Source organism: Ceratotherium simum, chromosome 4, assembly GCF_057802395.1.
Source record: "Ceratotherium simum simum isolate JZ-2026a chromosome 4, ASM5780239v1, whole genome shotgun sequence".
Lineage (NCBI taxonomy): Eukaryota > Metazoa > Chordata > Mammalia > Perissodactyla > Rhinocerotidae > Ceratotherium > Ceratotherium simum.
Window position 1 is genome coordinate 93,639,437 of NC_141903.1, and position 25,807 is coordinate 93,665,243.

The 25,807-nt window shown below is 42.0% G+C and overlaps 1 protein-coding gene across 2 annotated transcripts; it reads right to left on the reverse strand.

Annotated features, from left to right (window-relative positions):
* Positions 1 to 2,332: 2,332 nt before the first annotated feature.
* On the reverse strand, positions 2,333 to 24,352 carry GCSAML (germinal center associated signaling and motility like). 2 transcript variants are annotated; one of them, XM_087430240.1, is made up of 5 exons: positions 23,750 to 24,349; positions 14,522 to 14,581; positions 11,301 to 11,350; positions 4,130 to 4,158; positions 2,337 to 3,208 (listed from the first exon to the last, which is right to left on the reverse strand). In XM_087430240.1, exons 1-5 carry the CDS (start codon positions 23,776 to 23,778, stop codon positions 2,918 to 2,920), a joined length of 459 nt encoding a protein of 152 aa, XP_087286366.1. In that variant the 5' UTR covers positions 23,779 to 24,349; the 3' UTR covers positions 2,337 to 2,917. The 2 variants fall into 2 exon arrangements, with proteins under 2 accessions (XP_014650354.1, XP_087286366.1); XM_014794868.2 differs by lacking the exon at positions 14,522 to 14,581 and having other exon boundaries at positions 2,333 to 3,208; positions 23,750 to 24,352.
* Positions 24,353 to 25,807: the final 1,455 nt, after the last annotated feature.

The window sequence follows — 25,807 nt, forward strand, 5'->3', positions numbered from 1 at the left end:
CTAGAAATCAATAAAAAGATAAAACCCAATGGGAAAGATGAGCCAAACGATTGAATATGTGCTTCATAAAATGAGTCAATAAATAAAGTTTTCCAAGGAAAACACAGTTTAAAACGATTACATCTACCATCGCACCTCTATCTATAAGATTTGCCAAAATTTAAAAGGCTGATAATGTTACCACACAAGGTCTGTTTTTGCCCGCTGCCCAGAAAGCCAATCACTGAGCCAACGAGATTGCAGAGAGGGTTTAATCACAAGGCAGCCAAGTGAGGAAAACAGGAGAACAAGTCTCAAATCTGCCTCCCTGAACATAGGGACTCAGGGGTATTTATGGGGAAGGGGCAAGGTGGTCTGAAATGATTGGAGGTGAGGAGAGATGAGGTAATTGATGATCTGGACAAGCATAGTCAGGCTTCACGTTTCTTTGTAGGGCACATCTTCACAGAATGGCAGCATTAGCATGCCCCTAGGGTGGAGTTCCAACCTCTTGCCGTCAAAAGGGCCCAGTTGATGGGTTGGTGGTCTCGATCCGGCCTAAAGTGGACAAGGGGTTCAGTTCCTGAAAAAATAGCTCAAACATCCATTACCATGGTGACTCCAACTCTGATGTTACCTATAGGAACCTAGTGGGAGTCAGATAGCATATTACCTAAACAGCACAGTTAACAATGGGTAAGTTTATCATGCAGATTTAAGTCCTCACCTTCTATTCTGATAAGTTTCTAGGTAAGGGCACCCCCCCCCCCTTCTTCCTGGTACAGGGAAGAAGATAATTTTACAGATGGAGATTTTCTTTTCAAATGTAAATGTCTCTCATAAAGGGTAACCAGAACTAAGAATGGGTTTAGCACGACCCCACCTAGGTAGCCCGGAGATATCTATAGTAATGGCCTATTCTGGGGGCAGGCCTCCCATCCCAAACTCCTTTGGTTAGTTAGTGGGGGTGGGGGCCAAAATGTCATTCAGGCAGAGACATATTTTGCGTTGGCAAATTCCAATCCCCCATAGTTAACTAGCTGCTTAATCATCAATGGCTGTTTGCAGGTTTCAACATCATGAAGGGCAGACAAGGATGTGCAGCATCAAAAACTCTGATGCAATGACTTTGGGGCCTCAGAAAGGCCTTGGAGGGTCATTTAGGCATTTTCTTGTGGAGTTGAAGATCTTCATACACTATTGACCAGGAATCCCACCTCTAAGATCCCTAGAGAAAACTGGGTGGATATGCACAAGAATGTACATAAGACACACACATAGCAGCATTGTTTAAAAGCATCAAAAACTGGAAAAGCCAGTTGTCTATCAAGAGTTGAATGAACAGGGGTTCCAAGGCAAGATGGTGATGTAGCAGGACCCTGAACTCACCTCCTCCCAGACACACCGAATCTACAGCTTCATATGGAACAATTCCCTCTGACAGAAATCCAAAACACTAGCTGAGCCGCTCCTACACACCAGGTGAATGAGAAAAACTCCATGTCCAACGGTAAGAGAGGCTAAGACACAATCTCACTATAAACCCCACCCCTGGTGCAACTACCTACAATCGAGAGGGAACTCACAACACCCAGCTTCTCCCTGAGGAGTGAAGAGTTTGAACCCCACATCAGGCACCCCAACTTTTAAGACCTCCTTCTGAAAGATGAGACCCCGAACGCCTGTCTTTGAAAGCGAACAGGGCTTGCTTCCATGAGACGCGCAGGGCTACAGGAGCTGAGAGACAGTTTTTACAGGCTCACGCAGACCCACCTGGTCAACCCCCAGGGCCCAGGACAGAGGCAGCCCACTGAAATGCACCCAGTTTTTCCAAGCCTATTTGCTTATCTTAAAAGCTTCGGCCTGAAGGTCAGGTACCTAATTTAACACATATCTAGGGGCTAATGGAAATGTTCTCCAAAGATGCAAAGGCCTTTAGGCTCTCCCTTGGCCTCCTCCAGGTCACAAGTATCTCATAGCTGTGGCCAGAGGGGCAGGCTTCTAACTAAACACCCAGCTAAAGGCCAACTGTAATCCTCTCCAGAGACCTGAGGTGGGCACTGTTTTTGTGCTCTGCCTCTGCCTCGCTCCAGATTGCTGGTATCTCCTGGAAAGAAGCTTGTGCATGCATTGGAGCCCTTGATTGGTTTTTTTTTCTGTCACCTTACATACTTACAAAAATTTTTTTCTTGTAATGAGAACTTTTAAGATTTACTCTCTTATCAACTTTAAAATATGCAAGGCACTATTATTAACTATAGTAATCATGCAATATATTACATCCCCTTGACTTATTTATTTTATAACTAGTAGTTTGTACATTTTAATCCCTGTCCTGCATTTCTCCCATCCCCCACCCCCTGCCTCTGGCAACCACCAATCTGTTCTCTGTATCTGAGTTCCTTTTTTGTTTTTCTAGATTCCACATATAAGTGAGATCAGACAGTATTTGTCTTTCTCTGTCTGACTTCTTTCACTTAGCATAATGCCCTGGAGGTCCATCCATGTTGTTGCAAATGGAAAGATTTCATTTTTATAGCTGAATAATATTACATTGCACGTGCATGTGTATATATATATATACACCACAACTTTATCCATTCATCTTTATTGAGTAGATTACACCTTGACAATGAAATAGATAGTTAGGAGTGGGAATGTTGGCATTTGAAATTTGGAGAGCAGGGATGGAATTGGACATTCTAGGTTATATATCTGTGGATGCTTATTGTCCTAGGAAGGTTTCCACACCATCTCCATATCCTCAAATCTTACAAACAAACAGATGTAGAATACTTTGTCATTATTTCAGCTGATACCACAGAGACGCCATGTTTCAGAGTTTCCCCAGGCAATATAGCAGAAGGATACTATTTCTAAATTCTGGCCAGAAATGAATGTTTTGTGAATGCTGAGAGGAAGACTCCCCTGAAGGTGACTATTCTGTATCATGTTTGTTGCTGGAAGACGATGAGGTGTGAGGGCCCTGGCGAGGAAGCACGACTTCATAATCATTCTCGGGGGTGCAGGAAGAGGGTCTCGTGAGGTACGTCGTCCTCAGAAGGGTGTATTCAGTTTCGGACCCATCTGTGAATGGTCTCACTCTCTTTGTGATGGGGTCGATGTTCTCATAGCCATCTTCGTTGGAGCTCAGGGAGGCCCTCCGGTAGGGACTGTGATTGATGATGGAGTAGCACACTTCTTCAGAGCCGCGGCCTTTCTCATTACCCTGCCCAGCACAAAGGAAAGAGAAGTCAAGGGTCCCAGATCATCGACCAAATTTGAACTCAGCGCCCCTACTCCTCTCTTGTCTGATGGTGGTCTCAAATCTCAGGCACCCAAAGCCCTTTTTCCATCCCTGAGGTCTTGGAGACCTCATTTTAGCGACACGTGCTGTGCTCCAAGCTACTTCTCATTCTGCTTTCATTTCGCCTCAAACAATAAAAGAGGAAAGAAGGACGCAGTTATCTTTATGAATGTCCAGAGAAAAGTAATTCTGTACTACAGGTCATACACATTGAGACACAATATGCACAACAATCAGACCTCAATAAGTGATTAGTCAAGTTACATAACAACAAATTTTCATAAGATAAAATACAATTAATAAAAGATAGAATTGAAATACACTTTCAACTGCATAGACCATAAAAGAAAAATTAAAACATTAAGATACTACCTACTAATTAAATCAATAAAATGCTTGTGATGTAGTATTAAAAGGAATAAACATTTTTTCATATGTTTATTGATATTCACTATGTTTATAAATATAAATGCTAATTCCTGGACATAAAGATTGGAATAGAATGTGGAAAGCTACAAAGAATTGATGTTTTATGGTGTTCAGATTATAAATTTATTTGATTTCATTTATATTTGTTATAATAGTTTTGAAAATTCAAATGATAGACTTCAGTAGAATTGGGACAACAATAAGAACTTGCCAATCATCTAAATCAGTTAAAATATTTAAAAAATTTTTAAATCTTTCCATTTCTGCAATAAAATTGCCAAGGATATTATTTAAAATACGAAAGACTTTGACAAATCCATTCAGAAATTGCAAATAAAGACCTACAGCTACACTTATATAAAGTCATCTATATTTTGACATTTATCAGAAAAATGTAATAATTGTTTTTATTACCTGATCAGAAGTGGATGGAACTTCTTTGCCTGGAAGATAAAAATAAAAGGAAAGCAACCTAAGAGTTTTGACCACCACAGGTGGGCGTGGGGGAAGGTGAAAAGACGGAATGCAGGGATGAGAGTGCAGAGGCCTGCCATCCAGACTCTGGCATTATCCCCGTCACTGTCGAGGGTCTCGAGGCTGTATGACAAGATTGAGGGGAACACATGGCCAGGGGCAGCGTCAATCCTGTGTAAATGGTAACAACGCTGCGGAATAAAAGTGGATTTTGGAATTGGGTAGTAAAATTTTGTCCACAAACATGCTGTGACAACAGAGTATGGCAAGTATAAAGAAAGAATGATTATAGCTATGAATTTAGGATATAAATTTTATAAAAGTATCACAGGAAAATCACATAATTCTTCACGATGAAGAATTATAGAGCTAGGCACTGAAATAACAAGAGTAACTATTTCAAGTTATATCCACATATATAGACTCAGAATGATTACATCTGTGAATACTGAAACAATTTATACACATGTTAATCTGAGATGCACTAGTAATATTTTTAATAAACAAACTAGAATGAGGGAGGTCATAGAATACTAAATACTGCAAAAATCCCAGTTGATAAGAGGGACATTGACTGATTCTGAAATCTACAACGTAATAAGCTTGATAGCGACGCTTAGCAAAATCTTAGAATAAATTAAACAGACTCTGTAAAACAGCAGTATGTTAATAATTTCTAATAGCCAACCATTCTGTACAAATAAAAAGTCATGGTCAATGCGCTGATTTCAAGTATGAACTGCTATGTATATTCATATAATCACATATCCTTATGAATACAATCATATGCAATGATTTACTTAAACAAATATGTTTTGATTTTAATATTGTTTCATAACCATAAACTGAGGGAATTATGTAGCCTGAATACAATTCAATTACAGCATTAGAGACAGCAGTTTGGAGAACCAAGTGTCAGTATGAAGAGCATGAAGAAAGCAAAGACTAGTAGGTGAAGTGGTTGCTGCCACTGGGGCTGAAGACGTTAAGATATTTAGGAATCAGCATATTTAGTCTCAGATTAAAAACATGGAACATGCCATCACTATGCTAAAGGTCGGTTGAATTAACATCCGGAGTAGACTCTTGTTTGAAGTTAGGGCGTTGATTGGAAAAGAATATGAGCTTAGAATCAGAACGGGAATATCTGAGCGAATTTCTGATAACTATAATTAACCTGAATCCCAGCCCCCAACAAGTCTCTTGTCAGGTGAGGCGCTCCCTCTGGTCTTGGATAACGAGGCTCTTCCTTCCTTGACTGAAAGCCCTGAGGAAGTTGTCGGGGGAAGAGAGAGAATCTCCCTCTGCCCTTTCCCTTAAGGTTCTTCTGGCTGGCCAAATAATTAACAAGACAGGTTAGCAGGAGAAAATAATACCAAGTTTAATAACATGTATACATGGGAGAAAGCAGGGACGCTGCGTTTCTCAACACAATAGCAGAAATTCTCGTCCTAAATACCATGTTCAGCCAATGACAAAGGAGGATTTTGGGGAGGATTTTGGGGGTGGGGGGAGTCAGTTACAGGAGATTACCACTAAAGCACAGTAAACAAGAGTAAGGTTTATTATGCAGATTTAAGGCCTTACCTTCCACATTGATAAGTCACTAGAAATGAGCTCATCCCCCTCTCTTCTCCAAACAGAGAGGGAGATACCTTTACAAATGGAGATTTCCCTTATAAATGTAAATGATTGTCTGGCAACTCCTCGCAGGGTCATCCAGAGAATGTGGCCAGAGAGACAGAACTTCTGATAAGAGGGGCTTGTTGGTGCCTTTCCTATTGTAACATTTACCCTACGTTATCTTTACAGCCATCATGATAGATCTGTTCCAGGAAGGAGCCACCATGTCAAATTCTTTAGGCAGTTAGTGGGGGAGGTCAAATGTCCCTAGAGAAAACAACCAAGGTAAAGAGATAGATTTCAGGGTGGCCAAATCTTGATCTCCCACAAAGTCATCTTGCAAAGGAAAGCCAACCAGTGTCCCTTACCAAGAACACATCACTATATTCAGACTGAAAATGAAAATCAGACACAAGCACGCCCTCAAAATGAAGGAGATGATAATAGAAAGGGAATACTGACCTTTTTATTTATTTATTTTTATTTAATATTTATTCACCATCTGCCAAAATCAAACAAACAAAAGTGTGAATTCAGCAACACGTTGTTATTGAGTTGATTCTGTGAGTCTTAGACTATGAAGGAAAGCCTGCATATGTTATGGGACTGAATGAATGTCTAGATATTGGTGCACTTACCAGAAGGTCTGGGCTCAATATTGTAGCTCACAGAGCTGGGGCACTTCTAATCGTTAACTAGAGCGGCTGCCTAGAAACTGATCTCAGGAAGGGCCTGTACAAAGTGGCATTAGTGTTTCAGGTTGTAATAGTCTCCTATTGTTGCTGTAACAAATTACCACAAACCTGATGGCTTAAAACAACACATTTATTATCTTACAGTTCTGGAGATCAGAATTGTGAAATGAGTCTCACCGGGCTAAAATCAAGATGTTGACATGGCCGTATTCCTTTCTGCAGGCTCTAGGGGAGACTCTTTCTTTGCCTTTTCCAGCTTCTAGAGGCTGCCCTCCTTCGGATCATAGCCCCTCCATCTTCAATGCCCCAGTGTAAGAGCAGCAACGGCTGTTGCAGTGTTCCTCGTGTTGCGTCACTCTGACATTGCCTCTCCTGCTTCCCCCTTCAGCTTTTAAGAACCTTTGTATCCACCTGGATAATCCAGGATACTCTTCCCATCTCAAGATCTTTAACTTAATCACATCTGCAAAGTCTCTTTTGACGTTAAAAAAAAAAACAGATTCAAACTTGGATATCTTTTAGGGCCTTTATTCTGCTACCACACATGTATTCCTTGCTATAAAGGAAAATATCTAAAGATTTAGGAGTATAAGAATATCAAAGTGAATATACTAATCTAACCTTCTCATCCATCCCCCAACATCCCATAAAATGGCAAAGAAAGCCTTCCTTTCCCCAAGTCCATGAGATAAGACATTTGGTGAGCACTGCATTGTTTTCTGAAATGCAAATTCTACTTGCTGTTCATTTTTTGGTAAATCTGGTGTCCCTATTATGATTTGTAAGCCACTGGTAGACTGCGATTCAACCAAGTAAATGTGACTGAACTGCAGCTGTTGGTACCAGGAATGGTTGAAGTAACAAACTCCCAAGGGTATGAGAATCTGGGCTTAGTCACACCATCTGCTTTGGTTTAGAGGCAGAGTGGATCCCATCAGTATTGAAAAATGGGCACAAGATGTCCAGAGCACACATGGCAAATGTTTATGGAAGTTGACCTCTGGTCACCTGAGTGGAGGAGGCCAGCCTAAAGGACTGCTCCAACAGGCCTTTTTGGACAGAACGAGGAATACAATATAACGAGGACATGATCCGATGGCTTCTGGAGCACATAAACAGAGAACATGATACATCACGACTTTAAATATGTGGTTCAAGGGCTGATCAAAGGACCAAGGAAACGGCCCTGAAAGCATCTTTTTTGTACCTTAGCCCTCTACCCGGGGTGAGGAAAGTTTTTCCCGTGTGTATTTCACAATGTGTTGAAGGTCCATAAGGACATCTTGTGAGTGTCACCGTGACTTGAAAACGTGGGTGAAACAGATGTGTTGACCAAGTAATGGCACCATCACATTGGTTCTCCTAGCCTGCTCTGCTGGCATGGTCCACATGGAGAGTAAACAACAAACTCACTAATAGCAATATAACTTCCCCAAGGAAATCCAGAAATCGATGATTTGAATATTGAGAAGATTCAGAGGTGGTGATTTTGGTCACTTCCCCATTTGATTTCCCCTTTCAATCTGTGTAAAGAAGGGTCTTGGACATTTTCACAAACTTAGTTAGATGGCAACTTCAATTGCATTTACTGCTGCAAATGAGGTCTGTTCGGGTGACTAAAGCAACATAATGCAGGCCTCTAACATGCGTGGAGGGACACCAGCACGGCTTCCCTGGTGTATCTCAGGGTTTATCAGTTTCTCTCTGTCAAAATCTGCTTTGCAGGAACATCGATCATTTCATGTATCCACAGGACACCACGATGGTGTACTCCACGGAGAACATAAGGCTGGAAGGTCCTGGTGAACAGGAAGGAGCAGGTACCCCAGGCGACTTTAAACACACAGCACACCAAGGGAAAACGAAGGGGCCTGCACTTCAGTGGAGTTTCTTGGGGTTTAGTAGTCTGAATTATTTCAAGATAACCCCATCCAAATCAGTTTGTGTCTCCTCTTCCTATAAAAGCAGTACTGTATTTGGTGAGTCTCTCAGAATGCGGGTGAGCCACAGAGAAAGACCCTCCTGTGATAGAGGATTAATAAAATGCAACATTTGGTTCCATAAAAATGTTAATAAAATGAATGAACTCCACTAAAACTGATGAATCAAATAATAGGTGGAAAGTGTGCCTGCTTTCACACACACACACGCAAACACACACATACATGATGTTAAGAATGAGCAAGAGGGCTGGTCCCGTGGCTTAGCGGTTAAGTGCGCGAGCTCCGCTGCTGGCGGCCCGGGTTCGGATCCCGGGCGCTCACCGACGCACTGCTTCTCTGGCCATGCTGAGGCCACGTCCCACATACGACAACTAGAAGGATGTGCAACTATGACATACAACTATCTACTGGGGCTTTGGGGGAAAAAAAATAAATAAATAAAATCTTTAAAAAAAAAAAAAAAGAATGAGCAAGAGGGCATCACTACAGATCCAGCAAACATTAAATACACATAAGGGTATGATGAACAATTTTAAGCTTAGGACTTTGAAATTTTAATCAAAAAAGACAAATTTGATGAGAAATGTAACTTGCAAAGCTGACAAAATGAAACAGAAAATGTGAATAGTCCATAACTACAAAAGCATTTGCATTTGTATGAAAAAAAAGTTCTTCAGGGGCTGGCCCAGTGGCACAAGCGGTTAAGTGTGCGCGCTCCACTGCAGCGGCCCAGGGTTCGCCAGTTCGGATCCTGGGCGCACACCGACGCACCGCTTGGCAAGCCATGCTGTGGCGGTGTCCCATATAAAGCAGAGGAAGATGGGCATGGATGTTAGCCCAGGGCCAGTCTTCTTCAGCAAAAAAAGAGGAGGATTGCCAGATGTTAGCACAGGGCTGATCTTCCTCACACACACACAAAAAAAGTTCTTCACAATAAATATAATTTCCCCAGATGGCTTCATCAGAAAATTCTACCAAAGATTAGAAGAAGAAATAAGATTAAGCGTACATAAACTCTTCAAGAGAGTAGAAATATAGGCAGGGTCACTGAAGAGGCCGGCAGTTTAGGTACACCAAGAAAGGGGGGTGTCAGATAGTAGAGAGTGGCCAGGATAAGGATCCAGACAGTAGAGTGTGGGATCAAAAGAATGGAGGAGGGAACAGTTTCAGGAGGAGATGCTGAGAACATTTGCAAGTGCTGGAGAGAGGGCGCTGACAGAAGATGGAGACTGTCCTTCAGAGCCCTAGTAGTGACGTTTGGGCAGAGGCGCTCAACTGTTTTTGAACACCATCCTCTGTTAGAAGTAGACTTTATACCATGGTTTAGTACAACCATATACACGTATATAGAACAATGTTATATGTGATGCACTGTGATGCTTTTTGTGTGTGTTATTCTCTTCATGGTTGTGATGATGTCTGGTGACATACATGTATGTCACGGTCCCCGGAACACGCTCGGGGGAGGGTACCAGAAGCTGCGGGAGTGGAGAGGTGACTGGGACGTACAGGGTTCCAAACAACGAGGAGCCACAGTTGTTTCAAGAAGCTTGGCTGTGAGGTGAGCAGACAGTTGAAACAATAGTGATAAGAAAAAGTCAGTTTCCTTTGGATGTGCTTGTCCCCAGGGACTGAGCAGTGTTATTTATCATCGTCCACTGTGAATAATTACACAATTACTACACCTAGACACCATGTCCAATAGAGCACGTTACTACCCCTAGACACCACCTCAAGTAGAGCACATTACTACCCCTAGACACCACGTCCCATAGAGCATATTACTACACCTACACAGCACGTCCCATAGAGCACATTACTACCCCTAGACACCACGTCCCATAGAGCACATTACTACCCCTAGACACCACGTCCCATAGAGCACATTACTACCCCTAGACACCACGTCCCATAGAGCACATTACTACCCCTAGACACCACGTCCCATAGAGCACATTACTACCCCTAGACACCACGTCCCATAGAGCACATTACTACCCCTAGACACCATGCCCAATAGTGCACATTACTACCCCTAGACACCACGTCCCATAGAGCACATTACTACCCCTAGACACCATGCCCAATAGAGCACATTACTACCCCTAGACACCACGTCCCATAGAGCACATTACTACCCCTAGACACCACGTCCCATAGAGCACATTACTACCCCTAGACACCACGTCCCATAGAGCACATTACTACCCCTAGACACCACGTCCCACAGAGCACATTACTACACCTAGACACCACGTCCCATAGAGCACATTACTACCCCTAGACACCACGTCCCATAGAGCACATTACTACCCCTAGACACCATGCCCAATAGAGCACATTACTACCTCTAGACACCACGTCCCATAGAGCACATTACTACCCCTAGACACCATGCCCAATAGAGCACATTACTACACCTAGACACCACGTCCGATTCAGCACATTACTACCTCTAGACACCACCTCAAATAGAGCACATTACTACCTCTAGACACTATGTCAAATAGAGCACGTGCTTTAGCAAAAAAAATGCTGATCACCAGCTAATATTCCAAGTGGCCCTATTTTAAAACACCAATGTATAAATTAAAATCAGTAGGATTTTGGTAATTGCTTCCCACAGGCATTTATGGAGTGTCACTCGAAATAAATCATGTGCAGATATTATTGCGATACAAAGAAAATGAGATTGGTTTTCTGAGACAGGACGTGAAGGACGTGGCCGTCTCTGCAAGGACTCCGAGCAGCGTTTCCTCTGGTCCTGACCTCGCATCAGGCGGCAGCTGGTTTGGGTGTTTAAGCTGACAACTTCCCTGATATGAAAAATATTATGAAGCAATGACTTACTTTTCTTATCTCCATCTTGATTTTCTCTCTCAAATGTAGTCATTTCCTGCCTACAAGAAAGAGATAATCACATGAGACACTCCAGTTCTCTGAAGTGAAATGCACTTGAAAGACGTTTCGCTGCCCTTCACCTGAGGTCATTGCTAGATTGACAATCCCAGTGTTAAGTACAACTAAACCCCTGCGTACTCTAGTCCTTTCTGAAAAACCGTGAAGTATAGTTGATAACACTGTATTGTTTAATGGAAATTGACTAAGTGAGTAGAGCTTAAATGCTCTCACCAAAAAAAAAAGGTAAATATGTGGGGTGGTGGGTGTATTAATTAACTCGGTGGGGAAATCCTTTCACCATGTACACATATATCAAATCATCATGTACACTTTAACTATCTTACAATTTTATTGGCCAATTACACTTTGATAAAGCTGAAAAAAAGGAAAACCACAAAAATCTAGGAAAAGAAAGAAAAATGGAGAATAAAACTCCGTATTTCATGAAACTGAAGGAATTACTAGATTATCAGACCACGTATATTATCACATGTATGGAGAACATATGTGCAATATAGTGAATTGGGAAGGATTAAAGGGAGATATTGAAAGTCAATTTATTTCTATGCTGTTCTTGATGAGGGAGTACGTATCTTTAACGGTAAGAGAAGGTCCTAGAAATCCGACCTACAAACTTACAGTGACAGATATTAGAGCAGACTACTGACGATAGAAATAGAGATGAAATCTACAGGGTCACACCGGGCACAATGAACATAGTGCTGGCTCGTCTTTGCTGAGAGCTAGTTCAGGCAGGCACTGTGCTGATGAATAGACATCGTGTTTTTAAAATGTTATTTTCAGAACCACAATCTAAAGTTGTAGTATTTTCAAATTTTAAGACTATTTTCCACATGAATTTCCACAAAATTTAAAGAATATAAGTAACTTGTCTCAAAGTTGGTACATAATATATGACAAAGAACTTTGATAAAATCCACAAACCAGAAATAACACAGATACTGATACTAATACAATAAATTAAAACTTAATACTAAAAATGTAAAACAATGCTTGAAAGGAAAACTATTCAGATCCAAGAAAAAAAAGTAAAGTAACAAGAAAAACAGAAAACAAAGAAATTGTTTTGAATCAAAACAATTTAAATAGCAAAATTTAAAAAACTAAGAAAAGCAGAAATAAGAATTCAATAAATATAAAAGGGATGATACTATGACATCCTGGAAAAAAGCAAGGCAGTAGTCAGACTCTGATTGCCAGGGGTTGGTGGGGGTGGGTGCGGATATTCCATATCTTGACTGTGGTGATGGTTACATGACTGTATATGTTTTTCTAAACTTATCAACTGTTTACCTAAAAAGGATAAATTTTATTGAATTATACCTTATAAACCTAAATTTAAAGTTAAATGACTTGAACAGCTCATACTGTTCTTTTTGTAAGTACGTTTAAAGTCATGGATTAAATGTGTGATATTCCAGTAGAAATAAAACAACCAGAATTGACTCAGGAAGATGTAGAGAATGTAACTTCGTCTTTACAAAGAGCATCATCCTGTTAATTAGCCAAAACCCCCCAAAACCAAAAAATCCCTGACTTCAGTTCTGGCCCATTGAGACTTATACGTATTTGACTGCAGTTGACTGGAGTCGTCAGACAGCTGGGCCCCCTCACCGAGCTGACTCTTCAAGTTCCGTGAGTCCTGCCCATAAAACTTGCTTGGATGGGGACACCCCAGAGACATTTGATTTCTCTCCACGAGCTACTGTCCTGTTTGTCATAAAGACTTTTGTATTTGAAAATATTAACACTTCAGCTCCTTTAACAGAGAAGAATGAGAGAAACATCATGTTACACATGATGGAGCAAAAGCCTCGTTGCAGTGGCCTGACGCTGTCCAGAACTGGCTCATGGCAGCCTGAGAGGAGCCTTCGCTCAAGAACATCCCCAGGGATTTGCTGTCTCCTCTCCAGCTGCAAACTGTAAAGGGAGCTGCAGAGTCAGCACAGGCACAGCCTCGCCACTGTCCCACCTGCCCTTTGCGCAGAGAAAGTGTAGGTGGAACCTTGGGAGTGGCTGATTCCTGCAAACACCATTTTACATCACCAACAAACCCAAGCCTTTCCCCTCACCCCGATTCACTCACATTTTGTAAGAGAAGAAGGGGCCAAGTCAGAGACAGAAACCCAGACCTTGAGATGAGATGATTAGGAAAGACGTTGAGAGCCAAGATATGAAAAGCCCACGATTAACAAACAAGGCAGATGTTTCTGTTAATCTAAGCTGGGCAAGATATCAGCGTCCAGATAGCTGCTGTTTTTCCACTGTGTTTTTCTTTTTTCCATTGAGTGGTAAGGTTGGGTAGCAGAGAGGCACTAGCAAGTCAGGCGGTGGGTAGTGCCTTGAAAAGCACACGGTCTACAAAGGGAGATGGACCATAAGAAGCTAAACTAACAAACACAAAGTTACAGGTTGAAAGGAAGACGTGGCAAATCTGAGTAGGGGGCAGTGCCGGAAACCCACGGGGGTGGCAGCCATGTTCCTACACAGTGTGGGCAGAGAGGTCTTCCAGAGCAGCGTGTGAGAGCCAGCACCTCCAGGAAGAGATGCTATCAAGCACAGCAGGCAAGATAAAAACCTTGTGCACTGAGAGAGCAGCATGCGGCAGGGCCGAGGTGAGGCTGAGCTGGGTGGTTGAAGAAGAGGAAGTGAGAGTGGAACCCTGGACGACAGCGGATGAGGATGGAGGGCAGGGAGCGAGACTGGAGAGGTCCGCAGGGGTCAGTCCTTACAGGATTGTAGGCCTGGTGAAGGGTTTAGGTTTATTTTGGATGCAGTGGAGAACCATCGAAGGGTCTTAAGGAAAAGGCATGATTAGACTTACATTTTCCAAAGATTATTCTGGCTAAATATGAGGAGTAGGTTGGAAGTATGACCATTGCAATAGCCAACCAAAAACAAACCTCCTTTATTTCAGCTATGTGTTTGTACACTTGCTTTATATAACCATTAAGAAACAAAACGTGTGTGCTGATACCCCATTTCTCTTGTTTAGACAGAGTCTCCGTCTACCCTTCTGCCAAGTCTTAGAGGCAATCACCAAAGAACTCTCTCATTGTGGCTCTAGAGGCCAAAGATGTTTACCCTCGTGGGACAGAGATTCTGGAAGTAAATCTCAGAGAAAACACTCTGATATTCTGTATTCTTACTGTTTCTTTCCCGTGTCTGGGTTCACATTCCTGGGCTGCTTCTGATTGTCTCTCAGGCAACTAGACGGAAACACAGAAAAGAAGAGACTGTTACCTCCCTCTGAACGTTCTTGCCCCCTTAGTCTTTTTCCATACCATGAAACCACGCCTGCCTTCCTTTTGTCAAACTTCTCTTTCCTTTGGAATGGACAGGCAGTCACAGATATAGAATGCAATTCAGAAATTAACCATAGAGGCCAGGCTTCTGATGGGACAAAACGTCTATAGTCTAGCCTTTGATTCTCTCAGTCTCACGTTGAATCATCAGGCAAGTTCCAGGACTGGGATTGATCATGATCAGGCATGCAAATTTCCTGAGTCTCCAGAAGACGTAGGCAGGTGCCAAGAAGGCAGAAAGACCCTAACAACAGGGAGGTGCAGCTTCTGCAGGGAGCCGGTGGAGTCCTAGGTCTGTTGACCTCGGCTCTCTGAGCCAGGCAAGGTTATCCCAAGCCTGCTGTTTGGCCATCCCTGGACGCTCAGCCTTCACCTACATTTAGGGAAGTGTACGTTGTGCACGTACTCTTTGTGCTTCCCCTCAGTTATCGTCATCCTTAGGAGCCTCAAGCAAGCACTGAAAGATGAAGTTGAGCAGAGGAACAAACGGAGTGGATGCTTACCCAAGTGTTAGCAACACGCCCATGCCTGGGTCTCAGTTAATCAACTTCCCGCTAGAGCAGCTGGGAAACACAGCATCTCTGTGAATGGTCTGTCCTCTCTCATCACATCCCCAGCACTTGTCCCTTCTCCTGCTTCTACGTAGGGCAGCATGCGAAAGATCTCAGAGGACGAGCCTCGCTCCTGCTTACCGGTAACGTTCAGAGAAGGCGTTTTCCCAATGTTGGTATTTAAAAGTTCAAGAAACATTGTCAGATGTTGACATATGAGGCCACTAAGCAAACAATAGAATTTATTAAATATAGTAAATCCAACTTGCAGAAGAAGGGGCCCTTTACTTTCACAGGATAAGTTCTGACGTAGAGGTTTCTGGATAATATCTGGATAATATTGGAAATATTTCTTTCACAAATGGCCAAGTTTGTATGTAGTGATTACCTAATAGTATAGGTGGTAAATCAGACAAAATTTAATTTCAATGCCCTCTGTCTTCTCTTCTTTTTCTGTTTCCCTGGAGTCCAGTTTTCTCATGATTTCATCTTCCTACACTGGTCAGTGAAGAAAGAATCTGCTACAGTAAGTCTTCTCGAGGTTATTAGCGATGCACTGACTTACTTTCTAAGGAGATGTTTGTATTTAAAAGTTAAAAACAGGAGCAGAAAGTCTTTAACATTAATAAGAACTTAACTGAAATTCTATATCAGTCATACTACTGAACACAAATGGACACTAAACACTGCCAAAGTAAAAGTTTGTTTTTTGAGTCAAGCAGAATTAAGATGTCAGGCCATAGGTGATGTACAAAGATTTGTTAACTGAATTAATGAACCCACTAATATTCTGTCATTAAAATAATAAATATTAAATGGAGCTTAAAAATGTATCTTGGCCAAAATATTAAGATCATGGGTGATTTTTCCATACTTTCTGTTTATTTTCCTTTTTTTAAAACTTTCCAAATGTTTGACATTAATTTAAGACATCATAACTCCACAAAGGAAATCTAAAAAAATACCCCCAAATCAACAATGTGCACACTATTTCTCCACCAAGCAATAAAATTAAAAATCAACAATAAGACGATAACTAAAAATGCACATTGGTATAGACAGCAAGTAGTATACTAAGTAATCCTTATTTTAAAAAAGAAATCATAGAGGAGCCTCCTTAAAACATTTATAATAATAGTAAAAGCTATTTGCAGGATATAAGGGGCAATGTGAAGAAAATGGGTTGCCAAAATATTCATAAGAAAACACAAATGATTGAAATGACAAAGCAATTATTTCAGAAGTCGGAAAAAGAGAGAGGAAACAAAGAAAAGTTATGGGCAGAAATAAATGTAATAAAGAACCAAATATTAGAAAAGAGTAATACCAGTAAGATGGGCAAAAGTCTGGCAAGACCAAGTAAGCAAAAAAGCAGGATCAAAAATAAAATAAAGGTGGAGACTTCAGAACAAGCTCTACATAAAGAAAACACGTGTGATGCACAACGGTACATAACAAAGGATGACTTGAAATGGACACTATCTTGGAAAAACAAAATGCAGAAATTGGCACTTGAATACCCTCCACACCTCAAGAAATTCTAGCCTGCATGGTTCCATATAAAATTGCACCAAACTTCATGTGATGAATACATCCTCCTATACAAGATGTTCCAGAAAGCAGAAAAATAGAAAATGATGTCAAATCCATTTAATGAGATTAATATACTCTTCATTCTAAAATTAAATAAATAGGAGAAAAAAAATCACAGGCCCAACTCACTCAAGAAAATAAAGGTAGTAATCTTCAATAAAATATGAGTTAACTAAATCTAAAAGTGCAGTAAAAATAATACACATGACAATCAAGTGGGTTTAATCTCAGAAATTCAAGGTGGGTCATCTGCACAAAATCTGTACAAAATTGACCACCTCAGAAGTCTAAGAGAAAAACTACAAGCTTATCTTAATAGTTTCAAAATATGCACTTGATAATATCTAGCTCCATTAACAATAAAAGTTCTCATAAAACTTATTATAAGATGGAACTTCCTTATTTTGTAAAGGCAACACACCAAAAACATAAGCAAACTTAATGGAAACTATTTAGAAAAAAATCTAAGATCTGTTAAAGGATGCCCAAGACCACTGATGTTATTAAACATAACAATGATATAAAACAAATAAAAGGAATGAGTTGTAAGAAATGAAAAAGGATAGAACGATTTTTAAATTTATAGATGATTTCTAACTGTGTAGAAAACCCAGGAGAATTAACAAACCATTAGAAGAAATGAGAAAGTCAGCAAGGCTGGTAGATACAAAATGATCTTACAAAATTCAGTAGCATTCCAACAATAGCAAGCTAGTAAATAGTATACAGATTTACTGTTGTAAGTGGTGTCTAGAAATCACCCCAGCAAAAATGCAAGAAAAACAAAAATGGAAGTTCTACTAAAAGGCATTAAAGAAGATTTGAATAAATGCAGTATAAATAATTGTTTTGACTGGAATAGTGTATTTGCATAAACATAGCATTTTTGCCCTCAAATTAATCTATATAGTCAGTGTTATCCCAATCAAAATTCAAGCTGACACTTTTGATAAAATCAACAAATTCAGTTTTAAATGAATATAGGAGGATAAAGTCTTCAAGGAGCTCAATCACTTTTGAAATCAAGAACAAATGAACTGTTAATAGGCAATGTCCATGTCCATTCCCCCTTCTTTCTGGTCTGAGAGGAAAGCGACTACTACCTTCCTCAGACTCATTCGCAGCCAGTGTTCAGGCTGCAATTAGGTGCTGCCCGAAGGGCTAAGAGGCCATGTGTGGCTCCTCCTCTGACAACCAAGCTCAGAGACAGGAGGTTTTCCTGCATCAACGTGTCCATCCTCCAGCCTCGCAGACAGCACTGGTGGGAATTTTGAATGTGGAATCTCCCGAGAAGCCTCCTGGGCAGCCGAAGCTCCCCTGGGTCAACTCTGTAAGGTGCGGGTGCCTTTACCAGAGTCCCAGCCTCAAACCCACAACTTTAGCCACTCCAATGATTTTGCAAGCACCCAATTCTTTATACTGAAACCCATCTTACTGAAAAGAAAAAATCTGCCAAGATTTATATTTCCTGTGGCAAACCTCTCTGATGTCACAGGGGACGACATCACACCAGATACAAGTCATACTACAAAGTCACAATAATAAAAACGGTATGCTACTATAAAGGAATATAAGAAATAGGCTAATGTAAAGAAACACATCCATCTATATGTAGAAACTTGATATATAATTAAGAAGGAACCACAACTCAGTGAGAAAAGAATGGATCTTCTAATAGATGAAATTACAAAAATCTGACTCACTATTTGGAGAGAGAGAGAAAAGAAGAAGGAAAATCCCCCCTTTATGCCATATTCTGATGGGGATTACAGATCTAAATAAGAAGGTCATCGAAGGAAATTCAGAATAGCTTTGCCACATAAGAGTGGGGAAAAAGACCCAAATAAGTAACCCAGCAATTCCACTCCTAGGAAATTACCCAAGAGAAAAGAAAATATACACCCACAAAAACATTTGTATGTGAATATTTATAGTGGCTTTATTCATTATAGCAGAAACCTGGAAGCCACTCAACTGCCATCAATAGAAGCGCATGTAATCATATTCATGTATTTGCACATAAACAGACTTGGGGATGTTCAGCAGTAAACAAACAATGAACTATTGGTGCAAGCAACAATATGGAAGAACCTCTCCAATATTAATGTTGAGTGAAAGAAGACAGACACAAAAGAGTACATGTGTGTGGGTCCATTTATAAAAAGACAAACATGGGACTAGAAATCAGAACAGTGTTTGGTGGTGATGGAAAAGGGGCACGTGGGAACTTGCTGGGATGGTGAAAGAGTTATGTATCACAGTTGGGGGGCTGGTCATGTGGGTATAGACGTCCTTAAAACTCAACAAGCGTTATAATTAAAATTTGCTCATTTCACTATATGCAAATTTTACTTTAATGTAGAAATCAATTAAAGGAAATTTAATTATTTTAAAAGCCCTAAAAGCAGAAACCATGAGGCAAAACCTTGACAAATCTGACTACATCAACATTTAGGATTTCTGGCCGCTAAAAATTAAGTACATAGATGCCTGGTGAGAACAGATATTTGCAACGGCTGATGAATAGTCTTTGCTTGACTAGAATTTTAGTCAGGCTCCTGAAACTTCTCCTAGGCCCATTAGTGCACTTCTTTGTAAAACCCAGTTTTACACAGGGTCAGTGTGATAATGTGATCTATAATAAGAAATATATATCTGGTCTTCATTCTTGTTCCTGGCACAGAGCTCCGAAAACCCTTGTAAATTCCTAAGTGAGAAGAGCACCAGGAGCATCTTTTGTTCTACTGAGGTGACCGTGGGTGGCTCCTGGGTGGCTCCTGGATGGGGGCTGGTCACCAGAAAGACCAAGCCATGATTAGAAGCTTGGAATTTTCAGCCCCACCCCCAATTCTCCAGAGAGGGGAGAGGGGCTGGAAATGGAGTTAATAATTGATCATGTCTATATGAAGAAGCCTCCATAAAATCCCAGTAGTAAGGGATTCAGAGAGCTTCCAGGTTGGTGACCACATTCATGCTGGGAGGGTGACGCCCCACAACTCCCCGGGGACAGAAGCTCCTCCACTCAGGACCCTCCCAGACCTCACTCCATGTGTCTCTTCATCTGACTTCTCATCTGTGTCCTTTATCATATCTTGTAATAAACTGGTAAACGTTAAGTGTTTCTCTGAGTTCTGTGAGCCACTCTAGCAAATTAATCGAATCTGAGGAGGGGTCTATGGGAACCTCAGATTTAGAGCCAGTTGGTCAGAAGCACAGGTAACAACCTGGACTGGCGATTGGTATCTGAAGGAGTGGGGGGAGCAGTTTTGTGGGACTGAGCACTTAACCTGTGGGAACTGACTCTATCTCCAGGTAGGCAGTATCAGAATCCAGTTGAATTGTAGGGCACCCAGTTGGAGTCGCAGACTTGCTTGGTGTGGGGAAAAGCCCTCCACACGTCTGGTGTCAGAAGTGTTGTGAGTGTGGTAGTGGTGTGGGAGTAAAGGAGACACACAGCAGGGAGACTGGGTTTTTCTAAAGAGATGGTTTATCCAGAACCCCACCCTCAGCATCTGATCACCTTCAACATCTGATGGGGTCCCTCCTCCTCCACCATCCCTCAGGTGATGTCTCATCACCCTGCCTGTCTTCAGCCAGCATCTTACTAGGTCATTTTAGCCAGAATCTTCTCTGACCCTTGATGTTTCCTCTTAGTAATTTTCCCTCCACCGATCCCCACTGCTCCTCAGCTATAAATCCCCGCTTCCCGAGCTCTGTTCAGAGTGGATCCCAACGTTCCCTCACTGTAGACTCCCACTGCAGTGGTCCCTACACCCATCACGATGGTCCTGAATCAAGTCTGCAACACCATCTCTGACAAGTGTCATTGACTGTTTTTTCCTTTAACATGGCTAATACTCAAGGGGTCAGTCTACAATATTCAAAGGGTGCTTGCTAATCAACAAGAATGCAAGAAACCAAACAGGAAAAAAATGAGCAAAGGATTCGAATAGTAAACATGTAAAAGAAGAAGCGTCAGTGCCTAACAAGCATACGAACAGATACACAAAGTCACCAGCAACCAGAGAAATGAAAATGAAAATAGCAACGGGACACTAATTTACATTCAAATATCCGGCAAATGTAGGAAACACGAATACTGCAAGTGTAGGAACCTTGTGAGGATTCAGAAGCTCTCTGGAAAGGGCGAGTGGAAGGTGCAGCCTCTTGGAAGAGAAATGGGGTCTATCCCAGGGCACCCCTTCCAAAGGCGTATGGAGTGTGTTCAGGACCTCCACTGCAGGGTTTAGGGGGGAGGGTGGCAACAGACGAACGCTCTGAAGTGAGTGCAGATAATGAGCAAATATGCAGAAGAAGCTACAAAGCAGATGCACCTACTGTAACAACCACAGATTTCAAGGATATCCACGAGGAGGGAAAGCAGGAAAGAGACTCAGCTGACATAACATCATCCATTCAGCACAGTGCCCTCAAGGCCCACCCGTCCCACCCAGTTCTCATCCTTGCCGTTTCTTCTCCTTACACACTGAGGATACACATTTCTCCCTAACATATAGGTTGCCTTACGTCATTCTCCAACTCATCAATGTCCACTGCTTTACTACTTCCTCTCTGTCTTTGAAGACTCCTTATCGTCAATGCCAAACCGCATTTTCAACTTCTAATGGCTCTGTCTTTGAACAATATGCTCCAATTATTGACAACTAATAGTCATTCCTGAACCACCGTACACTTCACACTCGTATACGTTTTCACATGTTGTCCCTTCAGTTTGGAAGTCTTTTCAGACTTTGATAAGCCTGCCTAACGTTTGCAGCACAATCCAAGCAGCAATTCCTCAAAATGTCCTTCCTTCCAGCCGTTGCAAATCAGAATTCCATCCCTTCCTTCCTCTTGTTTCTACAGCACATCGTTTGTGCTTCTACCTAGAGCACATAAATGTTCGCCCTATCTGAGAAAGAGGAGACTGTGGTGAAGTGGTGACAACTCGACATCGGAAAGTACACCCTGGTAATCATTTCACAATGTATACATATACTAAGTCATCACATTGTACATCCTAAAAAAGGAAATTACACTGTGGTTTCACCACTTGATAGCAAAAGTGACTTTGACGAGTTTTTGTCCTCTCTCAGCTATATAATCTCTAATTTTTTTTAAGGCTACAGCACAGTGTTTCTTGAAAAGACTTGTCCATTTTTTTAACCAGCATCTACTGCAGTCTCCCCTCTATGTTTAATTATCTTCTTGAGGCCAAGAGTGCTGTTTCATATAGACTTACCATTAATATTGATTAACCTTAAAGAGATGGAAACGTTTTTCACAGGGCACATGTTTAAATTCAACTCTTTGGGCACAGTTGTGTCATTTTCTCTCCATCTCCAATGAAGACATACGAATGTCCAACAGGTACATGAAAAGATGCTCAACATCACTAATTATCAGGGAAATGAAAATCAAAATCACAATGACATATTACTTCACACCTGTTAGGATGGCTGTTACCAAAAAAATAAATGATAACAAACGTTGACAAGGGTGAGAGAAATTGGAAACTTTGCACACTGTTGGTAGGAATGCAAATGGTGCGGGCATTATGGAAGACAGTATGAGGGTTCTTCAAAAAATTAAAAATAGAGCAACCATATGATCCAGCAATCCCACTTCTGTTTATTTATTCAAAAGAATCAAAATCAGGATGTCACAGAGAGAGCTGCACTCCCGTGTTCATTGCAGCTTATACACAATACCCAAGACAAAGAACCTGTGTCCATCAGTGATGAGTGGATAAAAAAGATATTTTGTGTATAATACAAATATATATACACATACACATAAACACAATGGAATGTTATTCAGCCATGAGAAAGAAAGACATCCTGTGGAGTCTGAAAAAGCCGAACAGAGAGTAAAATGGTAATTACCAGAGGGTGGGGTAGTTACCAGAGGACAGATTTGGTTAAGGATACAAACTTGCACCTGGTAGATAAATAAGTCCTGGAGAGCTAATGTACAACATAGTGATTATAGTCAACAATACTGTATTATAAACTTCAAAGTTGCTGAGAAGCTAGATCTTAATTGTTCCCACCACAAGAAAGAAATTATAATTATGTGATGTGATAGAGGAGTTAGCTGATGCTACAATGGTAATCATATTGCAGTATATAAATGTATCAGATCAACACGTTGTACACCTTAAACTTACACAATGCTACATATCAACTATATCTCAATTTAAGAAATCTAGTAATATAATATAATATAAGACTGCCTGGAAGGAGTTAGGGAGAGTGGGATGGGGGTGTGGGGTGCTATAGAGACAATCCTTTAAGCAAGTTGTGAGAAGAAAAATGCCCGTCATCTATATCTGTCCTACAACTTCCAAAGCATTTGAAGAGGAAAAGGATAAAAATTACCAAGAAAAGGCACCACTTAAATCAAAAACATTTGAATGCATTATTTTACATCCATAATTTTCAAGGACCTGTTTATTCTCATACCAACCCCACGAAGCTGATGAACGGGGAGATCAGCCTTGTGCCCAGATGAGGAGGGAGATATAGACAGACTCAAGAGACTATAGACAAGGGTTGCCGGATAAAATGCAGGATGCACAGTTAAATTTGAATTTCAGATAAACAACAAATGTTTTTTAGTATAAGTATGCCCCATGTAATAGGGCATACTTATACTAAAAAAAAAAAAATGCATTTGTTTATCTGAAATTCAAATCTGATTTAGCATCCTGTATTTGTATTTTCTAAATCTGGCAACCTACCATGGTTCCAAAGTAAGACAAGAGAAGGAGTGAACTGGGGGCCACTGTGCGTTCTTAGAGGATGCCGTCCTCAGGTTCAACCTTCCTAATGCACAACTGCCCCCTCTCCCACAAACGCACACGCCCAGCCCTCTGCTCCCCGTTCCCTTTCTCCCAGGAAAGGCAGCGTCTGGCGTCAGGACTCACCTGAGTTCTCGTGGGAGACAATTTCCCATCCTCTCTCTGTGACTCGATGTCTCTGCTCCTGCGTTTCACTCCACTTTGGGCCGTCTTGACCAAAGCAACGATGGGCATGATAGGAGGCAGGCCGCGGCATCTGACCACTGGCCTGGGCCCTCGCCAACCACGAGCTGCCGTGGGACGGGCGTGGTAGAGACAGCAGGAACTGTTCTGAAGGGGAGGGGAAGAAAGGCGTGTGTGCGCGCCTGTGTGCATATGTGTGTGTGCGCGCATGTGTGTGTGTGCCTGGGTGGAAGTGTGTGCGTGCATGCGTGTGTGCGTGCATAGTCAGGATGCAACGGAGAGAATGAGTCTAACTTGCAAGTTCACTTCGCCTTCAAGGAAGTTCCCGGATTGCAGGCCAGACAGGCAGTGACTTTCCAATTCCTCAGAAATCTGAGATTTCAAGACTCCCAATATTTTGTTCTCTTCCAAACACACAGGGAGAAAGTCTCTTGTGAGGAAAAGAAAAGAGCAAAGTTAGGAATAAAATTATTATTTGTTCCTCTGGTTGTAAAAATCAAATGAAACGTAAATGTCCCTTCCTCAGAGGTCTGATGCCTCGGAAAGCAGGATGGGAGAGGGGACGCAGCTGCAACAGCAGGTGCCGGCGCCGCGGGAGGCCGGGCAGGCGCTGGGCGGAGCGGACGGGCCGCCTCCCACCGCCCCGGAGCGGCACGGGGGCGCGGGGACAGCTCCGGGCGGCGGTGACCGCGCTGCGCCGTCGCCGGGGGGCGCAGTGGCTCTTCAGCCGGCGTCCCGCGCGATGGCCCGAGGAGCAGGCGCTGGTCGGCTTCGCTTTCATCCCACGTGAAACTGATTTGCTGAATTCAGAAACCGCAGGCTCGTCGACTCCAATTCTTTTTTTTTTTTTCCGAATGAGGATACCAAGGCCGAGGAAGTTTAAGTTACTGCTACCCAGCGGCAGAGCTCACAGTCTCAAGTGCCTTGTAATTAATTCTGAATTTTGTATTACTGTTTTACGTTTCAGCCGTAAGCGTGAGTAAACGTACTAGAGGCAGAGGATCGCTCACCGCGTGCTGGGCGTGAGGTTTACCGAATCGTGTTGGAGGACCTGAGCATCAAAGCCAGCTTCCTCACTTTCCTCGTCTGTACCCGTGCTCTGAGCACCCTGCTAAATGCAGGTCCGATTTTGTCAAACTGGGCTCAGCATTCTGCTTTCTAACAAGCTTCCAGGTGGTGTCACTCCACTGGTCCTTTGAGTAGCGAGGCGTTGGACCAGGGTCCCAGACCAACGGCATCATCGCTACCAGAGAACTTGCTAGAAATGCAGATTCCCAGGTCCCAACTCACACCTACTGAATTAGGCTCTGGGGGTGGGGTCCTCCTGTTGCTAAAATTTGGGAACCACTGCAATAAACCAGTCTTTCTCTCGTTCTGATTTCTCACAAACTCATCAGTCCCCAAATGCTCAACTAAGTAGGGCCCCACTGGGGGCCGCTGAACGATGGAGATGTGGTAACACGAAAGTTCTCCAGTTTTCTCAGCCTCTTGAACTCCCCCTCGGCCCACACTAGCATGAATTGATCTGGAAAAGGACAAGACTTTAATTCCACCACCAATGGCTAACCAAAAGAACTCAATTGTCGTAAATCCCCTCCCTGGGAGTTGCATCCACAAGGAAAATTGACTCATCACAGGAGAGGAGTGGAGAAGTCAGCACCACACCCAGAAAGACTGCCACCAACTTTCGTATCTCCAGCTATTCTCCTCAGGGCCCATTTATCTTTCTTAAATATCATTGCTCTCCCATAAGTGGCTTTTGTCCCCTGCCTTTCTCATGTTAGGGTGGTGTATAAGCTCTAATATCTCACCACTCCTTTGAATATTCACTTTCTTTCTTACATGCCCTCATGCATGTAAAACTAAAAATTAATAAATTTGTATGCCTTTTCTCCTGTTAATCTGTCTGTTGTCAGTTTAATTCATAGGCCCCTAGTTACTGAACTTAAGAAGATAGAAGAAAAGTTTTCTTCTACCGAAAATTGTTTGGTTGATAATAGT

Coding starts and splice junctions, on each gene's coding strand:
- GCSAML (XM_087430240.1), bottom strand. CDS start 23,778: ATGGGAAATTGTCTCCCACGAGAACTCAG. Junction 14,582..23,749: donor TGTCTCCCACGAGAACTCAG/GTGAGTCCTGAC, acceptor GTTTCCGTCTAG/TTGCCTGAGAGACAATCAGA. Junction 3,209..4,129: donor TTCCATCCACTTCTGATCAG/GTAATAAAAACA, acceptor TGTGCTGGGCAG/GGTAATGAGAAAGGCCGCGG.